Here is an 18,080-nt window from a genome sequence, read left to right as displayed (position 1 = left end):
TTTGTTCTTTCACTTTTTTAGGTTTTAACACACCTTTTTTGTAGACACGCATCTTTAGCGTTTCTGGGTAGGTCACGTGGCTCGCCGTCCAACGCGGTATCGAAAGCGTGTAAAAAGTGGCCAAAAGAAATACAACTTCATTTTGGGAAACGACTTTATCGTCAGCAGTAAAGATGTCAATGAACGGACTACGAAAGCTTTTCCAGCGCCTTGTCAGAGATGAGGAGCCAAATCTGGTGAGTTGTTGTCTGTTAGCTATATATATATATATATATATATGCTAACGAAGCTAACCTTTGAGTAGTCTGTAGAAATTTAACTAACAGTTTCTATTACGCCATTTCTATCTTTGAAAAGTTATTTACGTGTATGCATTAATACCGCGAATACTATAAATTCTCCGTGTTTTACTTTAGAATTTTAACGAATCTGCCATTGTGTGAAAAAATTTCCATCACCCTGAACTGAATTGTAGACGACAACGTCTGCTCCATCGTGGGAAAACTAATTTCAAAGCTATATAAAAAATAGACAAAACGAAAATTACAATATTCTCACATATTAAAGTAGAGTCAAATTTTTAAGAGGAAAAAAAATCCTTCAAATTGGAGAAACAGGAAGTGTTGCAATAAATAGATTCATCGATTTTTGTGTCGTTTTTTTTGTGTCACTAATTGTGACACACTAAACTGTCTCTGTGCCTTCTTAGAGTCCATTTGACCGCCTACAGCAGCAGATGGAGGATATCCTGGGTAATGGAGGAATCCTCAAAGAGGTGATCTACCCTGGATATGGTCCCCCGGTACCCCAAAGTGCTTCAGTCTTGAGTAATTATTACAGTACTGATCTTTCAGTGAGTCCAAACTGTAAACAGTAATTTTTTTTCTCAATAATCTGTCCTGTGTTTCTCCACAGTACATTACTCCGGCTTCCTGGAATATTCTGACCAGCCGTTTGAGACCACTACTCACCTCAAGCATCCCCGACTCATGAAGCTGGGTAGAGGTAGCTGTCATGATGAGTGAGAATGTTGTGGCTTGTCAACTCTAAACTGTGTGGCCTTGATTCGAACAGACGTGACTCTGATGGGAATGGAGCTGGGCCTGCTGACCATGCGCCAAGGCGAGTTCTCCCGCTTCCTCCTGCAGCCGCGTTACGCCTACGGAGACATGGGCTGCCCGCCGCTCATCCCCGCTGCTGCCCGCGTTTTGTTCGAGATCCAAATCCATGATGTCCTCAACACAGGACAAGTGGACGAATTTGTCCAACTGACTGCGGTAGGGTGCAACAGCGTGTTTCCTGCCCACTAAACGGCCACGAGAATATTGTATATTTGTAAGTGGGTTTGATGAAATAATTAATAGGATAGTCGATTCTAAAAGTATTCATGAGTCGCACCCCTAGTCACCACTCCCCAGCAGTAATTGTTGTTCTTCACAGAGGATGAATATTTGTCAAAGAGAATTGATATATTGTTTAAAACAAGAAAATATAAACAAAATGTTATTCTTGTTATCTTTCAATAAGCAAATGCAAAAAAATTCAAATGAAATCAGAATGGATTTTTGTAACTCAATAAATAATTGAATATTTTATTTTTAAGCTTTTCTTGTTTACGTTTCTTATTACTGTGGATGCAGTTTGCTTCACACAAAGATCTTTCGGTCTTCAGGAGGAGCAGAATGAGTGTCCATTTTCCAAGCTGATTGAAGTGGTCAGCACGCTTCGTACTTTAGGCAACAGATGCTTCAAGCAGAGTCGCTACGAAAAAGCCAAAGAGCATTACAAGCAGGTGAAGGTGACATTTGAGTGGACTTTTTGATTTTTATTCATTTTTTTGCTAGAAAAGTACTATTCTATCAGACGGGGCTTTGACGCCAACTTGTGGCATCTCTGGTTGTTTAAAAAAAAACAGGTGAGTGTAGTTGTATCCTACAGTGGTTAACTTGACTTTATACTTGAATGACGATAAACTAAAACATGACATCACTTTACGCGACATAATCTTTTCGTGAGTTTACAATTTGTTTTCTGCACAGGCGTTGGAGTTGTTGGTCAACAGGGAGATTCCCAGCGATGCCGAACAGGCCGAGATCCATGCGGCGCTGCTGCCTCTTTATCTGAATTTGTCCTTCGTGGCGCTTCGTCTGGAGAGGCCGCGGAAAGCTCTCAAATACGCCAAGAAGGCTCTGGAGATCGACTGCGGCAGTACCAAAGCACTTTACCGCTGTGCACAGGTCAGACTTTGTTTCCATGTTTTAAAATTGGTAAACTTTTGTTCAAATGCGAAGAAAAATATGCCCTTAGTCAGCCATCGGTGGACGAAGCGAATCTTCTGTATCTAAAATTGTTCTTGAAAGATAACAAAAAATTTCGACCCACACCAGGATGGATTAACTGGCTGATTTCATTTAAAATATATATACAATAAAAAAATAACTTCTTTATTGGTTCCTTGAAGTATGCAATAATAAAAAAGTGAGTTCCAGACAGAGCATTTTACTGCTTTACAATATTTTCCCCGACAGTATTTTGTTTAACATTCCAACAGAGCCTTTTAAAAGAGTGAATATCAGATTTTCCTCCATCTCCGGAGGAGACACTTTTTTTTTTGTTTGTTTTTTGGGGTTCTCCAGCCTCCCACATCCCAAAAACAAGCATGTTGGGTTGAATGAAGGACTCTTAAATTGTCCATAGGTGTGGGATGCGAGTGCTAATGCTTATTTGTCGACGATGTAAACGTCGCTTAGCAAACGACTTTCGATTTTCGATTCGTCTGTTTGAGCGCACCGTCGTCCACGTCAGGCGTACGTGGAGCTGCGGGACTACGAGAACGCTCACGGTTGCCTCGTCAAGGCTCGGGACAGGAAGCCTTTTGACAGCGACGTCACCAACCTCCTGAAGACCGTCACAATGTAAGCAACAGATTTGGAAAACGAGTCGGAATGTTTCGATTCTCATCCTCCGTTGGCTGCTCTCGTGTCGCAGGTGCTACAAAGACAGCTTGGATAAAGAGAAAGACGTGTACGGCAAGATGTTCCCAGGCTTTTAAGAGGCCGCAGGAGATGGTAAGATACCCCCCTTTAATTTTTTTTTTAATAACATTCCAATTGTTGTCCGTATTTCGCATCATGCTGAGTGAAAATGTTTACGTCCGTTGCAGATAATCCGAGCGAGTGAGGAGCCACCGCAGAACCAGAGTGAAATGGTGGTCTTATAAACTTTGTATTGCGCCTCTTGAGATGTCTCGCAAATGTTCCCTCACAGAAGTGCATTGTTTTTTTTTTGTGTCCCCCCCCCCCTCTAAGTTGGTGCCAAAACACAAATAAATCATTGTTGTGAAATCATAACCGCTGTGGTGATGAGTTCTAACCACCAAACTGCTGTGAAACCAAAATAGCAACGCAAAGGGGGACCACCGGCGTCACAAGTCGGTGCAGAATGTTCATTTTTGGAATGTAAATCAGTGGCCTATTAAATTTGAGATTCCCCTGGATTAGGTCATACATCATCATCCAAGTTGTGCAATATTTAATACATTTCATCCATCCTGATAGTCGAACTGCAAAACCGCTTGTTATTTTTGGTTCCACGAGAATATCAAACTAGTGTCGGGCAGCTCTCGGTATGATTCAGTTGCCTTCCACAGCACTTAGTGCGCTCTTAATGGTTGCGTAAAGATGGAAGAGAGCGAAGAGTGGAAAATTGAAAGGGAAAGAAAGGAGACGGGCAGAGCGAGAGAAGGGAGGACATCGGATCAGAAAAGGGGGGAGGGGCAAGAAGCAGGACAATCTGATTAACCTCTCTGGCTAATCGACTTGTGTGTGTGCGTGTGTGTGTGTGTGTTGACATCATCCCGAGAAGGTCGTCTTCAGTGAGAGAGCCAGCACAGTTGGGCGCAGGCGGACAACATGGTGCCCAGACTGGCTTTGTACCTTCACCTCAGGTAAGTTGCACTTTTTCTCTATATGCGGATGCACTTGTGTTCAACCATTTTGGATCCTCGTTGTGCTTTGCTATTGTTCTGGTCATTTTTTCTTTGCTATGGCTGATGCATCCTCCTTGGTTTTGGCACCGTTTAGGAGGAATGCATGTCCAAATTGTGCAGGAGTGTCCTTTAAAAGTGGGCCGATTGCTTCACTCCTTACCTAATATGGATGTGAACGTCAACAGGCATCTTTCGTGTATACACTTTGTAACCTCATAAACCTTTTTTTCCCTTTACACTCTAATCGGAAATGAGTAAAATGTCAGTTCTTTTTAAGTTGTATCAATGAGGTTTAGAAATACGTTTTCTGTAAATTCTTAACGTTTTTTTAATTGTATTGGTCAAAATGTGTTTAATGGAGATATAAGTCACAAAAGAAATTGACTCCCTGCCAGGTAATTATAAATTAATATTTCATCCTATTCAGTTATTGTTTGGATGTAAGTAAACAATAAGCACACAAATAAAAGTGAAGAAAATAATGGGGAAGCGAATCGACAAAATAGGAGAAAAATTAGCGAATGAAATATTTTACATTGACAAGTAGTTTTAATTTTTCCTACTTTTGTAGTGAAATGTTTCGAAATCCCACTGGACCGAAATGCATCATTTCAAACCACGTGATCCATTCCAGCCCGTTCATTGGACAAGATGCGTTTGGTGCCGATGTAAATGCCGGACAAACAGTGAGAGGAGAACATTAGCTGCCAGGCAGTGGAAATTTAAAAAATCGAACTCTCTCCTTATCTCTGAATTGTATCGTAACATGACATCATGTATTATTTCAAGACTCGAATGTCGAGAACTGCAGCGCTGTGTCTTTCGGTTTGTATCCAACCGCGGCCTGTCTTTCGGTTTGTATCCAACCGCGGCCGGCAGGGGTCACCCTGACTTCAAACTTGTATTTTGAGCTTCCAACCAATCCCGCTGGCGATCCAGCCCCCTTTTCACTCAACAACGTCCAGCCCATGTCTCGATGACACACTTGTATTCGAGTGGAAGACCAAGACGCTAAAGGGAAAAAGTTTGAGCAACACGATGCGTCGGTAGCGTTTAGCGCGGCTGGACTGCGTACACTCGCGATGGAGGGTCGCGCGGACGTCATATTGTTGGTAAAATAGATCCGAGAAGCAGCGGGGGAGAACATGAGTCGGCAGCAGGAGACCCAGGGAGTGGTCTTGACGGGTTACCACAGCAACGCGGAACTCTTGGCCCAACCTGGACTGTCTATCGCGTGTCCTCCGAGTCGAGAGAACGACCCTCAGGCCACCAGGTGGGATTCGTGCTTACTTTCTTCTCCTTTAGCTGTAGCTCCGTTTTACTGCTTGCTTATGGAACATCAGCAACAAGCATCATTGGTGAGTCATTCGTCTTAACAGTTGACCGCAGCAACTTGTTAAAAGTTGCAAGACAGCAAGTCCTCTCCCCGCCGACTGCCTCGGGCAATGCATTTCCTTTGAAACTTCCGTATCAGCAACTTTTGTAATACACACTTGCCGCTTCAAGTTAGTTGCAAGGACAAAGATTGTCGAGCCACGATGTCATAGAAAAACCGAACGTTTTGAGTCATGCGAATGGAATCTTCTTCAGGGTCAGGAAGGCTGTGTGGAATGCACATATTCACCCCCTGGAGTGTTGAGTGCAGAACATCCATCCAACCTTTATCCAAGCCACTTATCCTCACTAGGGGCTCTTAAAAGCACTCGATCGCTAAACATGGACCACATCACAGTCAGTTCTGTGCTCGAATCCCGGCTCAGGTTCTTCTGTGTGAAGTTTGCGTGTTCTCTCTTACAGATTCCTCCCACATTTCGAAACACTCATGTTAAAACTCATAGAAACCTCCAAACTGTTCACGCGTGTGAATGTGATTGGTTGGTTGATCACATTAGTTTGTGCAGATGTACCTAATAAAGTGGGCGGGGCGTATTATGAGCACGTCCCAATTATATCAAGCAGGTCATCTGTAAAGCTGTTAAATGAGTAACAACCAGTCCGCAGATACGTGACGTATAGTCATTGAGAAAACAATTTGGAGGTAAAATAGGCCATGTAAATCACATGAGACCTCAGTTCAGTGAGCAGCAGTTAAGGTAAACCTATTAAAAGACACCAAAAAGTACTTTAAAAAATATTCCATAATGCTTGTTCGCACTTAAAATTTTCCAGAAGAGGCCCAGCATGCTTGCTTCAATTTTTTTTTTTTTGTAGCTCCCATTTGAAAGTTTTCAGTAAAGCAGACACACAAAGCAAAAAAAAAAGAATGAAACATTGCGCGTTTAAACACCAGAATGTTTAACCACACCGCATAATTTGGCTTGATCAAAGTCAGCCATCTGAAAACCTAAAATGCTATCAATTTTTTAGTTATTATTAACCTGCAAACAGCCACTACTTCAACGCGTGGAGCAGCAACACAAACAGTGGCTTAAAAACAAAAACAAAAAACATAGGCACCCATAAACTGGTCGGGTCTTGTGACCTCCGCGCATGCGTTCATTCATGAATGCACCCATGTGTTCTGCTTCTTTCTTTGTTGTTGTCACTTGCTCATTGTTTGTGTCACATGATGATGCGTGCGATAAAGGGGAACACACAGTAAAGTCTTTCAGCGTGATCCAAATTTGCCAATTTGTCACAGGAACTAAGATTGTGTACTGCTCCAAAAAGTAAAGGGAACACTTCAACGGCGCAATGTAACTCCAAGTATTCTTTTTTTTTTTTTTTTTCCGAGCAATGTTTATAACGACCATCCAGAGACTCTTATTTATAAATGACTTGTTTACGCGTAGCGGGCATGGAGCTGGCTTTGTGTGTGTATGTGCATGTGTGCGCACGCGCAGGCATTTGTACACTTGTGTGTGTAACCGTACTGTAAACTCTTGAGCGAAAGTCCAAATGGCCACACCTGCTTTTTAGTGTGTGTTAACACTATGTGGAAGTTTTCGATCGCCATTCATTTCATTGTTTTAGCTGCGCCACAATGACGATTTTTACGACATTAGAATCCAAGTTGACCTCTCTTCATCCGAAATGGAATGGAATCCTAATTCATGTCATTGCTAACCACGTGTATACGTGCCATGTTGTTATCTATGATGTCAAAATGACTGCCGTGGAAAATGAAAGAAATTAACAAAGCTAGCTCCAGTTTTGTATGTTGGTGCATGTGTTCCAGATGACTTGTCCCTCTAACCAGCAAAAAAGAAAAAAAGCATCACATTACAGCCTGCCTTTGTCTTGCCTCCCACAGTACGTGCGCGGCGCGCTCGTGTGTGTGTGTGTGTGTATCCTATTTTTGTGGTCATTGTTTCCTCTGGAAATGGCAAGATTGGCAGAACATTTTTGCAGATGTCCAAGAACATGCCAGGAAGTTGAAGTTCAACTTTTAAACACTTAACATTTTTTACATTATCCTTGAAAATAAGTGGCCGACAGATAATTTGATCCTAGAAAAAAAGAATAATAAATCTGTCTGTACTATACATGCACATTTACTCTCCATAACAACCCAGGCTAAAACATCCGCTCCTTTCCTATTGAGGCACGACTTTGTCGCCATCTTGTAGCTTCTTTGGGAGGTTTATAACAAGCACAAAAAAGATGTGAAAAGGTGAGTTTTTAAGTAAATAGTTAGATATAGGTTCAACGGGGAAAAAATTGATACCGTCGCGTTAGCTTGGATGTAGTGTAATGATGTCATAATGAGCAGACGTGCCAGTCTGTGTGTGTGTGTGTGTGTGTGTGTGTGTGTGTGTGTGTGTGTGTGTGTGTGTGTGTGTGTGTGTGTGTGTGTGTGTGTGTGTGTGTGTTACGGAAAGAAAGACAGGCAGTCTGTCTTCCAAGAGAGGACAGCTGGCACCTGTTCGTCTGAACGGGAACAACAACACACACACACATACAATTCGTTCCAACCAGATTTTTTTTGTATTGAATCGCATTAGCCAGTGCTGGTGTCCCTCATATTCTGACCCGTCGGTTTGCGAATGCCCCTCCTCATCGTTTCCAAACGCCGTCACCTCAGCGGAAGTCTGCAAACACACACTCGGGTCTTTGACGTGCACTCAAGTAACCCTTCGGGCACCTGTTTTTTTGGAGCGCTCGGGTAATGAAAGGAGGGCAAATGAGCGCATTTCCAGATTTCAAAATAGCACATTGCGTCATGTAAAGAACAAGGGTGCAAATGTTCCCTATGTGAGAAGAGGCCCTATTGTCTTTAACATCACGTCATTGACAACAAGTGTGTCGCGTTGCTTGAATGGACCATAAAACAATCGTTTTCTGTTTAACTCATTCAGTACCAGCCAATCTAGACCAAGTCTGAAAAGACGTTTAAAAACGTCTTTGGGAGTGAATGAGTTAATGGACAACAAAAAAAAACCATTAAGGAGAGAAATACAAAAAAAAGAGGACAGAAAACGGTGTCCTAAGTCTTACGATGGTCCCGATGTCCGCGGTTTCGATGCATACATGGTCACCTGGTACAAGAAGGCACTTTCAATCGCCACATTAGTTCGCTAACAAAAATTAATTATTAGGCCGTCATTGATTGAATTGGTGTGACTCGTTGGTTGTTCCTTTTATTAATACGGGATGTTAGTTGTTTTTTGTTGTTCAATGACGACACTATGTGTGGCCTGGTGGTGCCGTGAATCAGTAACGAGTATCCGCTCTGGTCAATTTATTGTTTGGGTGGAGGATCTGAATCACTTCCCTGTGGACAAACTCGCACGTGTGTTTACGTGCTTTCTTTTTTTTACGTGTGCTTATGTACGATTTATGGCCATGTCAAACATTTATCTGTGTATTTTTTGTGTGGGCTTTTGATGAAGTTCAATGATTAACTCCCACTGTTTGCTCATGTTCTGATCGTCAGGTGGAACCGCCACTCTGGTCCACAAATCTCAACACGAAGACATTTTTGTCATTCCTGGCTAGGCCTGCGTTACATGAAACGGTTAAAAAGGGGGTCGGAATGCGCGTTGTCATGTAAGGTAGGAAGTCAAATCGGCAGTGGGAGGAGAAGCTGATAGGAGATCAGTAGAAGTAGAACAGCGGCTTGAGGACAAATCCAGTGGAAGGCCGAAGAAGCTTCGAGGCCAAGGTGAAGACTTACATGATGACAGGAGGGGCCAGATCGTTGCTTTGGGTTCAACTGTAGGTACACATCGCTTCATTTTTAACTGTCACAAATTCTACAAAAAACGTTTTTTTTGTATTTTACTTATTGACAAACGACCTGGCCCATTTGTCCCTTTTCAAACGTTTTTCACATTCTGAAGCTTCTGACCTTATTTTGTGGTATCACAACATACCATGCTACCAAATCATAACTGAGGAATGCGTGTTGGGAATATGTTGTGTCAAGCATGCAGTCCTGGTTTGTCACTTGTTACGAAACCGAAAAGCATATTGAGGTTATCTCTCTTTCTGTTGTGACCGTGAAAGGCTACAATCTTTTATGAGGCGTGAGGTCTATCTATGTCATCACTGTGCTGCTAAACCAGGGCGCAAAGTTTAAGCCAATTCTTTAAAAGTGACTATCGGTCCAGAGATCACAAGTGACAGTTTGACCTCCTTAATCAGGATGAATGGTGTAGCTATGCTCAAGTACGGCCCCCCCCCCCCCACCCTCCCCACAACTTGGTGTGTTTGTGTCCCGCAGCCGAAGGACGGGCCACTACAGCGTCCAGCAGAATCACGGCGCTCTTCCCGAGGACAACCCAAGTGCGGAGAGCCAGCGGCCCAGGCCTTCCGTGTGCTCCAACCCTGACTCCAGCCCCAGACGCAGTCCTCATACTAGGTTGCGACCGCGGCCGCCATGTCAACGCTGCAACTCCCAGGTATACGCTCTTGTACCGAACCATAATCTGTTCCTCTTTTAGTAGCACTGATCTAGCCCAGCGATGTGAGAAATCAGCAGTGGTTAGTTCAACTATTCCATCGATGTGTAGTGATGGAACAATACTGTATATGTTTCTGTGGAGTGAAAATAATAGGTTGAAATTGATTCGACATAATTATTTTAAAACGCCAGCAGAAAAAAAATTATGGTACTGTCACGAAACATTTTTAAAGCCAATTTACCGTATTTTCCACACTATGGCTACACGAAGGCACTCCGGAATATAAGGCGCACCTTCAATGAATGGCCTATTTTAAAATTGTTTTCATATATAGGGCGCACCGCATGATAAGGTGCATAGAATAGGAGATACAATAGAGGCTGCGGTTGCATTATGCAAACACTAGATGGAGCTATGATAAAGGGAAAACAATACAATACAGCTTTATTTATATAGAGCTTTCACAACTGCTGCAGCTGTAACAAAGCGCTTTACAGAACAGTTAAAACACTACGTCCAAGAAATCAGAATATTGATCCATTTTTAAGGCGCATTGTCGGCTTTTGAGAAAATTGAATGCTTTTGGGCGCGCCTTAATAGTGCGGAAAATACCTTTTTTCTCGCACTTCAGGTTTTTGAGATATTTTCATTTTAGATTTTTAAGTTTGATCGATAAAAGCTTGCGGAGGACATATTTTACTACGCGTTGAAATTTATAATTTTTTTAAATAAAAAAAATTCATATATATATATACAGGTATATATATATTTTTTTAATACAATTTTATAATTTATAGCATGGATGGATTTTCTCCTTGGAACCCTTTGTGAAACCTTTTCGCAGGACTCCTTGGACGAGCTGGAGATGGATGACTACTGGAAGGAGGTGGAGAACATCAGTCGCTCCGTGGAGAAGGGGGGCGGCGAGGGTGGAAATGAGGAAGAGGAGCAGCAAAAACACCCTGACGGTGGGACGCGTGCTCAGCTACTGCTTTTGTTTGTGGACATCCATGTTTTATTTTGGCACTTTTATGAGGGTTATTGCTCCCAGGAGCAAACACATTCTTCCAGATTAGTCCGAACTTCCTCTTACTGTATCTGTATGTTGTTCCTCTGGTCGTTTTTCAGAGCTGGTCCATTTGAAATTTCAAAAATTAGCACAGAGAGCTTAGCGATGGAGTTCCTTACTATTGAAAGTGGGGTCATTTTAATACGTACTTTGGTTGGTTCTATCACTCAAACAATTTTTTTTTTAACATTCTGACATTCAGAACCCCGAAATGTCATATGTCAAATACTTATGTGTGACTAAGCTGCTGTCATGGAAAGATGTCTAATCGTGTAAAAAAAGTTCAGTTTGTCATATTTTTAATGGCCCGTGTTTTCCAGAAGGCGAGCAGGAGGAAGCGTGGCTCACAGAGGCGGGGCTAGCGCGATTGTTTGATGGTTCACTGGCAGCCGACCAGGAGCAGGTGTCAATCAAATCATCTCGCCCTCATTCGACCAGTTTATTATTCTCTTTCTGTTTCAGCATGCACCATATGCACATCTACACACACACACACAAAATAGCTGCTCAATTTCAAAATGTGAAACTCATATCATACCAATTCATTAAATTATGTTTTAAACCTAATTTTTACATTCAAATCATTTTGTCTGTCATTTCTGTACAATTCACCTGTACATCACGGAACAGTAATTTACTGAGCTCTTAATTTGTGGCGCTTGACAGGAAGAGGACAGTGCCGCGTTTCTTTCCACACTGACCCGAGCACAAGCGGCAGCGGTGGAGCGGCGGTTGACCTCGCTACACCAGACACTGCGACGGCGCAACCGGCAACACCTGCCCGACGTCCGGGATATATTTCGACTGCCCGAAAAGGTCGGGACACACTTGCAAACACACTCATTGCATTGTCATCATTAGTGTTAATATACATGTAAAGAACAAAATGGGGGCGGGGGCAAGGAAATGATCCTTGTGGCACACCCATGTTAAGATGTGTTGAGTAAGTAGATAGATTTTCATGATCCGAAGTGTCCCCTGCCTCTCAGCATCTCGGATAGGCTCCAGCTAACCCGTGACATGATGACAAAGTTTACCATTTGTGATTTACTCTAAAGCGCTTCCAGTCAAATATTTACAATAGATTGTTTTAACAGAGAGGTTAATCTATAAACGTAAACAAGCGGGCACCAATCTTGAGCAGGATTCCGCATTTTGTCCCACCGCAGGACAAAGAGCCACGTGAGGTCCAAAAGGGAAGTGAGAGCCCGCCAAGTGACGCCAGCTCAACCGGTAACACGCAAACTAATGCATTACGGTCATTACTCAGCTCCACAACAAAAGTGTTCCACGCATACATAAACGTAGCACACAGCCGCCTTAATGTGATTGCTTTTAACCGAGGGGAAAATTCTGAAATGTTCCCAAGCAACTCAAAAGTTGTTAGTAAAACATTACAGATGTAATTGTGCCTCTTGACATACTCAGACACTTGTATTTACCACACGACTTGTCTGGTAATGTTCCCGAAAATGTCCTCCTTCCGCCTGACAGAACCGGAGACGGTCATGAACGTGGACGTGGCGTTCTCGGAGCAGGCGCTCTCTTACAGGGACAACCAACCTCGCCTCGTGGTCAAAATGAGCCCCAACTCGCCGGATGATAAGTTACCGGTGAGACAAGTGCTCTTTTCGATGCCGCTTTATCGTTGAGCTGCCACTGATGATACACGGTCTCAACCTGAAACGCTGCGTTTACGAAACAACCTCATACTACAACTCCTCGGGCCTTTTAATGGAGATTTACCGCGATAAGTGAGGGGACCCTGTATTTTAAAACAATGATTCACTTTCGGTGAAATTATTTTTCGATCCTAAATAAAAATATATTGTCCTCTCTAGAACTTCAGGCTTCTCAAAGATAAAACCGGTCAGACCAGAGTTGGGCATCTGTCTCCGCCGGATATGAAAAAGGTAGGTACCACCCCCCAAACGATGAAGCACACTCACGATTGAAACCATGCGAATATCATCATGTCGTCTTATTGCGTCCTACCAGGTACGAAGGTTCGCACTGGTGGAGATAACGGCTCTTTTCGACACGGGCGGCATCGATCTGAAAGCGCACAAGGCTGTCAAAGTGAAGACGAAAGGTACACCCGCACAAAATTAGATTTTACGCCGAGTCCAACGAAGTCTTGCAATTGTAGCTACCTTTGATGTTTTAATGGCCATGGATGGATAGCTGCCATCTTGGTAAATGATAGGACACATCCAACTAACTGGATTATTATGCAATTCAAAATTCAACTGTGGTGAATGAAATTCTCACCATCCTCCTCATTAAAAAAAAAAAGAAAAATTCCCACGAGCAGAAGAAAGTAAAAAAAAAGAACCTCATTGCGCCTATGTTACAAGACTAAGAAATCATGTCCAGTTTTTGGGGCCACCTTGCCACAATGGTGGATTGTTTTTAGTTTAAAAACAAACGTAGAATCTGCTCAAAAATTGCACAAATACTGTACGGTATATCCACAAAAGCAGCAACATTGAGCTGAATAGTATGTGGCTCTATTTCTTTGGTCTCTGATTGTTTTTTTTAATGTAGAAAGCGGTTTGTTTGGAGTTCCTCTCGTCACTTTATTGGATCAGGACCAGCGCAGGATAGCCGGTACCAAAGTGCCTTTCATCCTTCAGAGGGTGAGCACGCCCGCCTCCTTAATTCACCCTTCACGCGGATGGCATCTATCCGATGCGCACATGTTGGAACGTGTTCTGTCCTCTGTAGCTTATCAGTCATATCGAAGAGGACGGATTAGACACAGAGGGCCTGCTTCGAATCCCCGGCGCCGCCACAAGAGTCAAGGTAGACAATTGTAGTTGACATTTTTTACAAGCGACCATCAACACGCCGGTTTGGCCAAGCGTAACTCACCCGCCGGTTGTCCTGCGACTCAGTCTCTGTACCAGGAGCTGGAGTCTTGCTTCTACGACGGCACGTTCCCGTGGCACCAGCTGAAGCAGCACGACGCCGCCAGCCTCCTCAAGTTGTTCATCAGGGAGCTGCCGCACCCTCTGCTGACCGTCGAGTACCTCAACGCCTTCATCGCCGTCAACAGTACGCGCATACCAAACTACCGTATTGGCCCGAATATAAGACAGTGTTTTTTGCATTGAAATAAGACTGAAAAAGTGGGGGTCGTCTTATATTCGGGGTCTAGACGTTATACCCATTTACGACGCTAGATGGCGCCAGATATCATTGAAGCGAATGCTGAACTTGACTCCCCAGGCCAAAGCGAACCCCTGTCACGAAGAATAAAAATAAAAATAGCGGTAGCACGAAGAAGAAAAATAAAAAATAACGGTAAGAAAGAAAAAAGAAGAAAATACTAGAAGAGATAACAGAAAATGGAGAAACGTTGCGACAATCTGGAGAAAAGTGGGTCGAAGATCGGCCAGGTTAACCGGCAGCTGAGGAGAAGTTATGATGTAATTTACATTTTAAAAACCAGAAGCCATTCATTTACGAATGTGATTGCATTTTAGTTTACGTATTTAAATGTTCAGATTTTAGGATTTGAATGAGGCAAAATAACATGCGTTTTCTCTCAAATAATTTGTTATAATTATTTGTTTCAGATGTACTGTAATTATTTTCTGTATAAAAAATAATTTGGTGTTCAAAAAGTCTTTTTTCAAATTTGAGTCTTGAAAAAGAGGGGGTCATCTTATAATCGGGGCCATTTTATATTCGGGCCAATACGGTATTCAGGAACTTGAGGTGGACGGAAGTATTGGGACATGGACGTATTTGTTCCTTTTCATGAGCTTCCTCCAAGGAGGTCAGGTGTGGGGGGGGGGGGGGGGGGCTGGGACATAAAAATGGTCAAAGCGGACCTTCTTGAATCGCTCGATGAAATCGTCCATATCTCGTACTGTATGGTTTCCCTCTGTATGAGCTTTACACAGTGCACATCCTCCTCCCTAACATGTGTTGTTTATTTCAGAGCTGCCCACCAAGAAGCAGCAGCTGCAAGCGTTGAACCTGCTGGTCCTCATGCTTCCCGAAGCCAATCGGGATAGTTTGAAGGTAAAAACCATTGAAGGAAAGAAGGTTTTCACAATGGAAAATGGGAGGACAAACACACTGGTGGTAATTCAAATCACACAGTTTTTTTTTGGGGGGGGGTTGTGGCTGTTACCATACCGACCGCAGCAGAACTGTCATGAAACGAAGCGAGCGTTTCATGACACACGTTGTTGCCCATTTTGTGGCTTTAGTTACAGTTTTTCCCCAAAACGGCGATAAGCAACAAATTAGTTTTTTTTTTTTTTTTTAAATTATGATGATTTTATTTTATTTATTTATTTATTTTATTATGTGTTTATTTGCACGATTGGAGACTTTTTGAGACTTTCTCTGTATCCAAGTTCCACAAATACCATATCGGGTTGTCTTTTTTTTTTTTTTGCGCGCGGTTGGAGACTTTTTGAGACTTTCTCTGAATCCAGGTTCCACAAATACCATATCGGGTTGTCTTTTTATTTTTATTTATATATATTTTTTGCACGATTGGAGACTTTTTGAGACTTTCTCTGCATCCAAGTTCCACAAATATCATATCGGGTTGTTGTTTTTTTTTTAATTGTCCCTCATCAGGCGCTCGTGGAGTTCTTCCAACGTGTGATCGAGCACCAAGCCAAGAACAAAATGACCCTGAACAATGTCTCGGTCGTCATGGCGCCCAATATCTTCATGTTCAAAGGCTGTCGCTCAAAGGTCACGGAGCAGCAGGAGTTCTCCATGGCGACCGGCACCGCCAACATTGTACGGCTGCTCATTAGATACCAGAACCTCCTGTGGACTGTAAGACTCCAAATGACCTTTAGTGTGTTGACCACTTTTCCTGTACGTCAATTTGTATTTTGTGTGTGTGTGGGGGGGCGGGGGGGTATTAGATCCCCAAGTTCATCCTGACGCAGGTCCGACAGCAAAACATGGAGAGCCAGCGCAAGCAGAACAAAGAGCGAGCCATGCGAAAGCTGCTGAAGAAAATCACCACAGACAAACCGCCGGAGAAGTCCGCCCCTGAGGTAACTTACTGCATAAAATGGCCCGCCAGTTATAATAATGTCATCGTCGGAAAAGTTCTGATTAAATATATTGAAAGAAAAAAATATTACTAGAATCAGTTCAAAAATATAGTTGTGTTTAAAATAGAGAATTGTAATATTGTATATACAGTATGTCAAAGGAAAAACATTTACAAATCGAAATACTGTCTATACGAACAATTGTTTTGAAGGGCACAATCTCAATAATTGGCGAATTGTTTTTGATCGATTGAAATGAATGCATTCCCTCAAAATTGAGCTTTGATGAGCTTTGAGTTATAAGAGCAAAATAAACCTTTAAGTCCAGGTAACCTAAATGTAGAGTAGTGGAGAAAAGTGTCATCTAGTGGAAATGAATCGGAATGTACTAGTGATCATTTAAAAAAAAAAAAAGTTTGAGACGAAATTCTTTGTGTTCCCGTCATGTAACCGTGAAGTTGAACAAGAGATTCTCCATATTTTTTCATTTTATTATTCAATTTCATTTGGTATTAAATGTATTTTAATCATTGAATTTAATGTGTTGGTGTATTGTATTATTTTATTAACATTCAATTTTATGGCATACTACCTTTTTAAATTTTTTTTTTTACTACGTTTTTGAAAAAAATATATATATATATATTTATTTATTTATTTATCAACTTGTATCGCCTATAGAAGCGTTTTTTAGTGTCAACAGGATAAGGCCTTCACCATTTCTTTTTGTTTGCCAAGCCCGAGAGCGCGCAGGGATTCATCCGCGTGCAGGCACCGCAGTTCAGCAAAGTGTCCATGGTCCTGCAGCTCACCGAAGACCTGCAGGCGGCCGACGTGCTCACGCGCTTTCTCAGCCAGGACAGGTCCTGACTCCGCTTCACATTCCATCTCACTTGGGTGCCCAAACCGCCGACAACTACGTTACTCACTGCGACTTACTTTCTTTGTGCATGCATAGCGCTGTGGAAGTGAAGCGAGAGGACTTGCGTCTCTATGAGATTGGTGGAAACATCAGTAAGTCCAACTACTGTTGTACTCGCGTTTAAATGCGAGGGAAGCTCAAGTATCCACTTTAATAGACAATACACACATCCATTCTTCCATTTTTTTTCATCAATCTATATTTTCTATTCTATTCCTTCCCTCCAATTAAATTGTTTGCCTTTATTGCCCCTTCCCAGAGGAGAGGTGTCTGGATTGGGAAACCTTCATGAAGGACCTCTTCCTGCTCAACCCCGCAGCCGAGTGGGTCATCAAAGCGGCACAGTGAAAAGGCTCCACTCCATCATAGTTCTTCAACCAGTTGTCTGCTACCCGCACAGTCCCACCCCCAAAGCCTTTTAAACCACTTGAAGTGTTCGGACTGGGTGCATGTATTTGATTTAAAAAATGACACTTGGTTTATATCCCGTGAAATGTTCATATTTAAAGCAGATTGTAACCACTAGTTGTCCTCTTCACTGCCTGGATGGTACTCAAAAGGTTGTGGATGGTTTTGAGCAATGACCTGCATAATCTCATAAGCAGTGAGTTTGAACCCCCCCCCCCCCCCCCCCCCCAAAAAAAAATTACGCCACAAATAAGTAATCCCCCATCCTGTGTTCTTATTGCTTGTTCGGCTGCCTTCTTCAGACTGCATACAAAGTGGCCGCACCGCAGTGCAGTTTTTGTGTGCCACTTTTGATTGTGTACAGTTTTCACAGCCTGCGCCTTCCCAAAGCTGTGATGTTTGTGAGCCTTGTATTACTTGGTTTACTGTGATTTATCAGAAAAAAAATCTTTTTTTTTTAACTGCTTTTCGAATGACCACTACGACAGCATGTTAATAAACTTAAAAGTTAAGTACTATTGTGTTAAGTTTGTGAATTAGTAATTACGTTTTTTTTGGGGGGGGGGTTGGCTTTGCCTTCCTGATCTCCTCTTTACCCTCGTCTTCTCAGACCTGTTGTAAATGTATCTTCCCATACTTCCTTTCATTTCATCCCTTTGTGGCCTAAGCCTGCTTTTCTGCCTGCCTACCCGCTTTGCTCCCCCCTCTGACCTGCTTTTCTCCCTTCCTTATGTTTACCAGACCCTCTTTTTAGTTTCCATAACACTCTTATTTATTCTGCTTCAGAATCCAGTTTTTGTTCTTGACTCAA

The 18,080-nt window shown here is 42.6% G+C and overlaps 2 protein-coding genes across 4 annotated transcripts; both read left to right on the top strand.

Moving 5' to 3' along the window:
• The first annotated feature begins 173 nt into the window (after positions 1-173).
• LOC147187892 (inactive peptidyl-prolyl cis-trans isomerase FKBP6-like) lies at positions 174-3,052 on the top strand. Its single transcript, XM_086100825.1, has 8 exons — positions 174-236; positions 710-827; positions 916-1,005; positions 1,075-1,277; positions 1,673-1,792; positions 2,040-2,237; positions 2,806-2,915; positions 2,989-3,052. The coding sequence occupies exons 1-8, from the start codon at positions 174-176 to the stop codon at positions 3,050-3,052; spliced, it is 966 nt and encodes a 321-aa protein (XP_085956951.1).
• Positions 3,053-3,856: 804 nt separating this feature from the next.
• Positions 3,857-17,787, top strand: LOC147187891 (rho GTPase-activating protein 18-like). Of its 3 annotated transcripts, none has more exons than XM_086100829.1 (18): positions 3,857-3,946; positions 9,654-9,831; positions 10,679-10,802; positions 11,224-11,306; positions 11,570-11,719; positions 12,073-12,136; positions 12,398-12,516; positions 12,745-12,816; positions 12,902-12,995; positions 13,451-13,542; positions 13,631-13,708; positions 13,801-13,960; positions 14,853-14,935; positions 15,506-15,712; positions 15,805-15,939; positions 16,678-16,802; positions 16,898-16,953; positions 17,121-17,787. In XM_086100829.1, the coding sequence occupies exons 1-18, from the start codon at positions 3,912-3,914 to the stop codon at positions 17,207-17,209; spliced, it is 1,944 nt and encodes a 647-aa protein (XP_085956955.1). In that variant the 5' UTR covers positions 3,857-3,911; the 3' UTR covers positions 17,210-17,787. The 3 variants fall into 3 exon arrangements, with proteins under 3 accessions (XP_085956955.1, XP_085956953.1, XP_085956954.1); XM_086100827.1 differs by lacking the exon at positions 3,857-3,946 and adding an exon at positions 4,678-5,261; XM_086100828.1 differs by lacking the exon at positions 3,857-3,946 and adding an exon at positions 5,288-9,145.
• Positions 17,788-18,080: the final 293 nt, after the last annotated feature.

This window comes from Hippocampus guttulatus, chromosome 20 (assembly GCF_054856545.1).
Source record: "Hippocampus guttulatus isolate MCC_2025c chromosome 20, RoL_Hgut_1.0, whole genome shotgun sequence".
In the NCBI taxonomy this organism is placed as follows: domain Eukaryota; kingdom Metazoa; phylum Chordata; class Actinopteri; order Syngnathiformes; family Syngnathidae; genus Hippocampus; species Hippocampus guttulatus.
The sequence above is the reverse complement of the archived record's forward strand: the minus strand, read 5'-3'. Positions and strand labels throughout refer to the sequence as shown.

What these genes read in the sequence shown, in the direction of transcription:
- LOC147187892 (XM_086100825.1), top strand. Translation starts at nt 174, where the DNA reads ATGTCAATGAACGGACTACGAAAGCTTTTCCAGCGCCTTGTCAGAGAT. An exon ending in AATTTGTCCAACTGACTGCG is followed by an intron (nt 1,278 to 1,672) that starts GTAGGGTGCAAC and finishes TTCGGTCTTCAG; the next exon opens with GAGGAGCAGAATGAGTGTCC. An exon ending in CCAAAGAGCATTACAAGCAG is followed by an intron (nt 1,793 to 2,039) that starts GTGAAGGTGACA and finishes TTTTCTGCACAG; the next exon opens with GCGTTGGAGTTGTTGGTCAA.
- LOC147187891 (XM_086100827.1), top strand. Translation starts at nt 5,134, where the DNA reads ATGAGTCGGCAGCAGGAGACCCAGGGAGTGGTCTTGACGGGTTACCAC. An exon ending in GCGCCGCCACAAGAGTCAAG is followed by an intron (nt 13,709 to 13,800) that starts GTAGACAATTGT and finishes CCTGCGACTCAG; the next exon opens with TCTCTGTACCAGGAGCTGGA. An exon ending in TGAGATTGGTGGAAACATCA is followed by an intron (nt 16,954 to 17,120) that starts GTAAGTCCAACT and finishes GCCCCTTCCCAG; the next exon opens with AGGAGAGGTGTCTGGATTGG.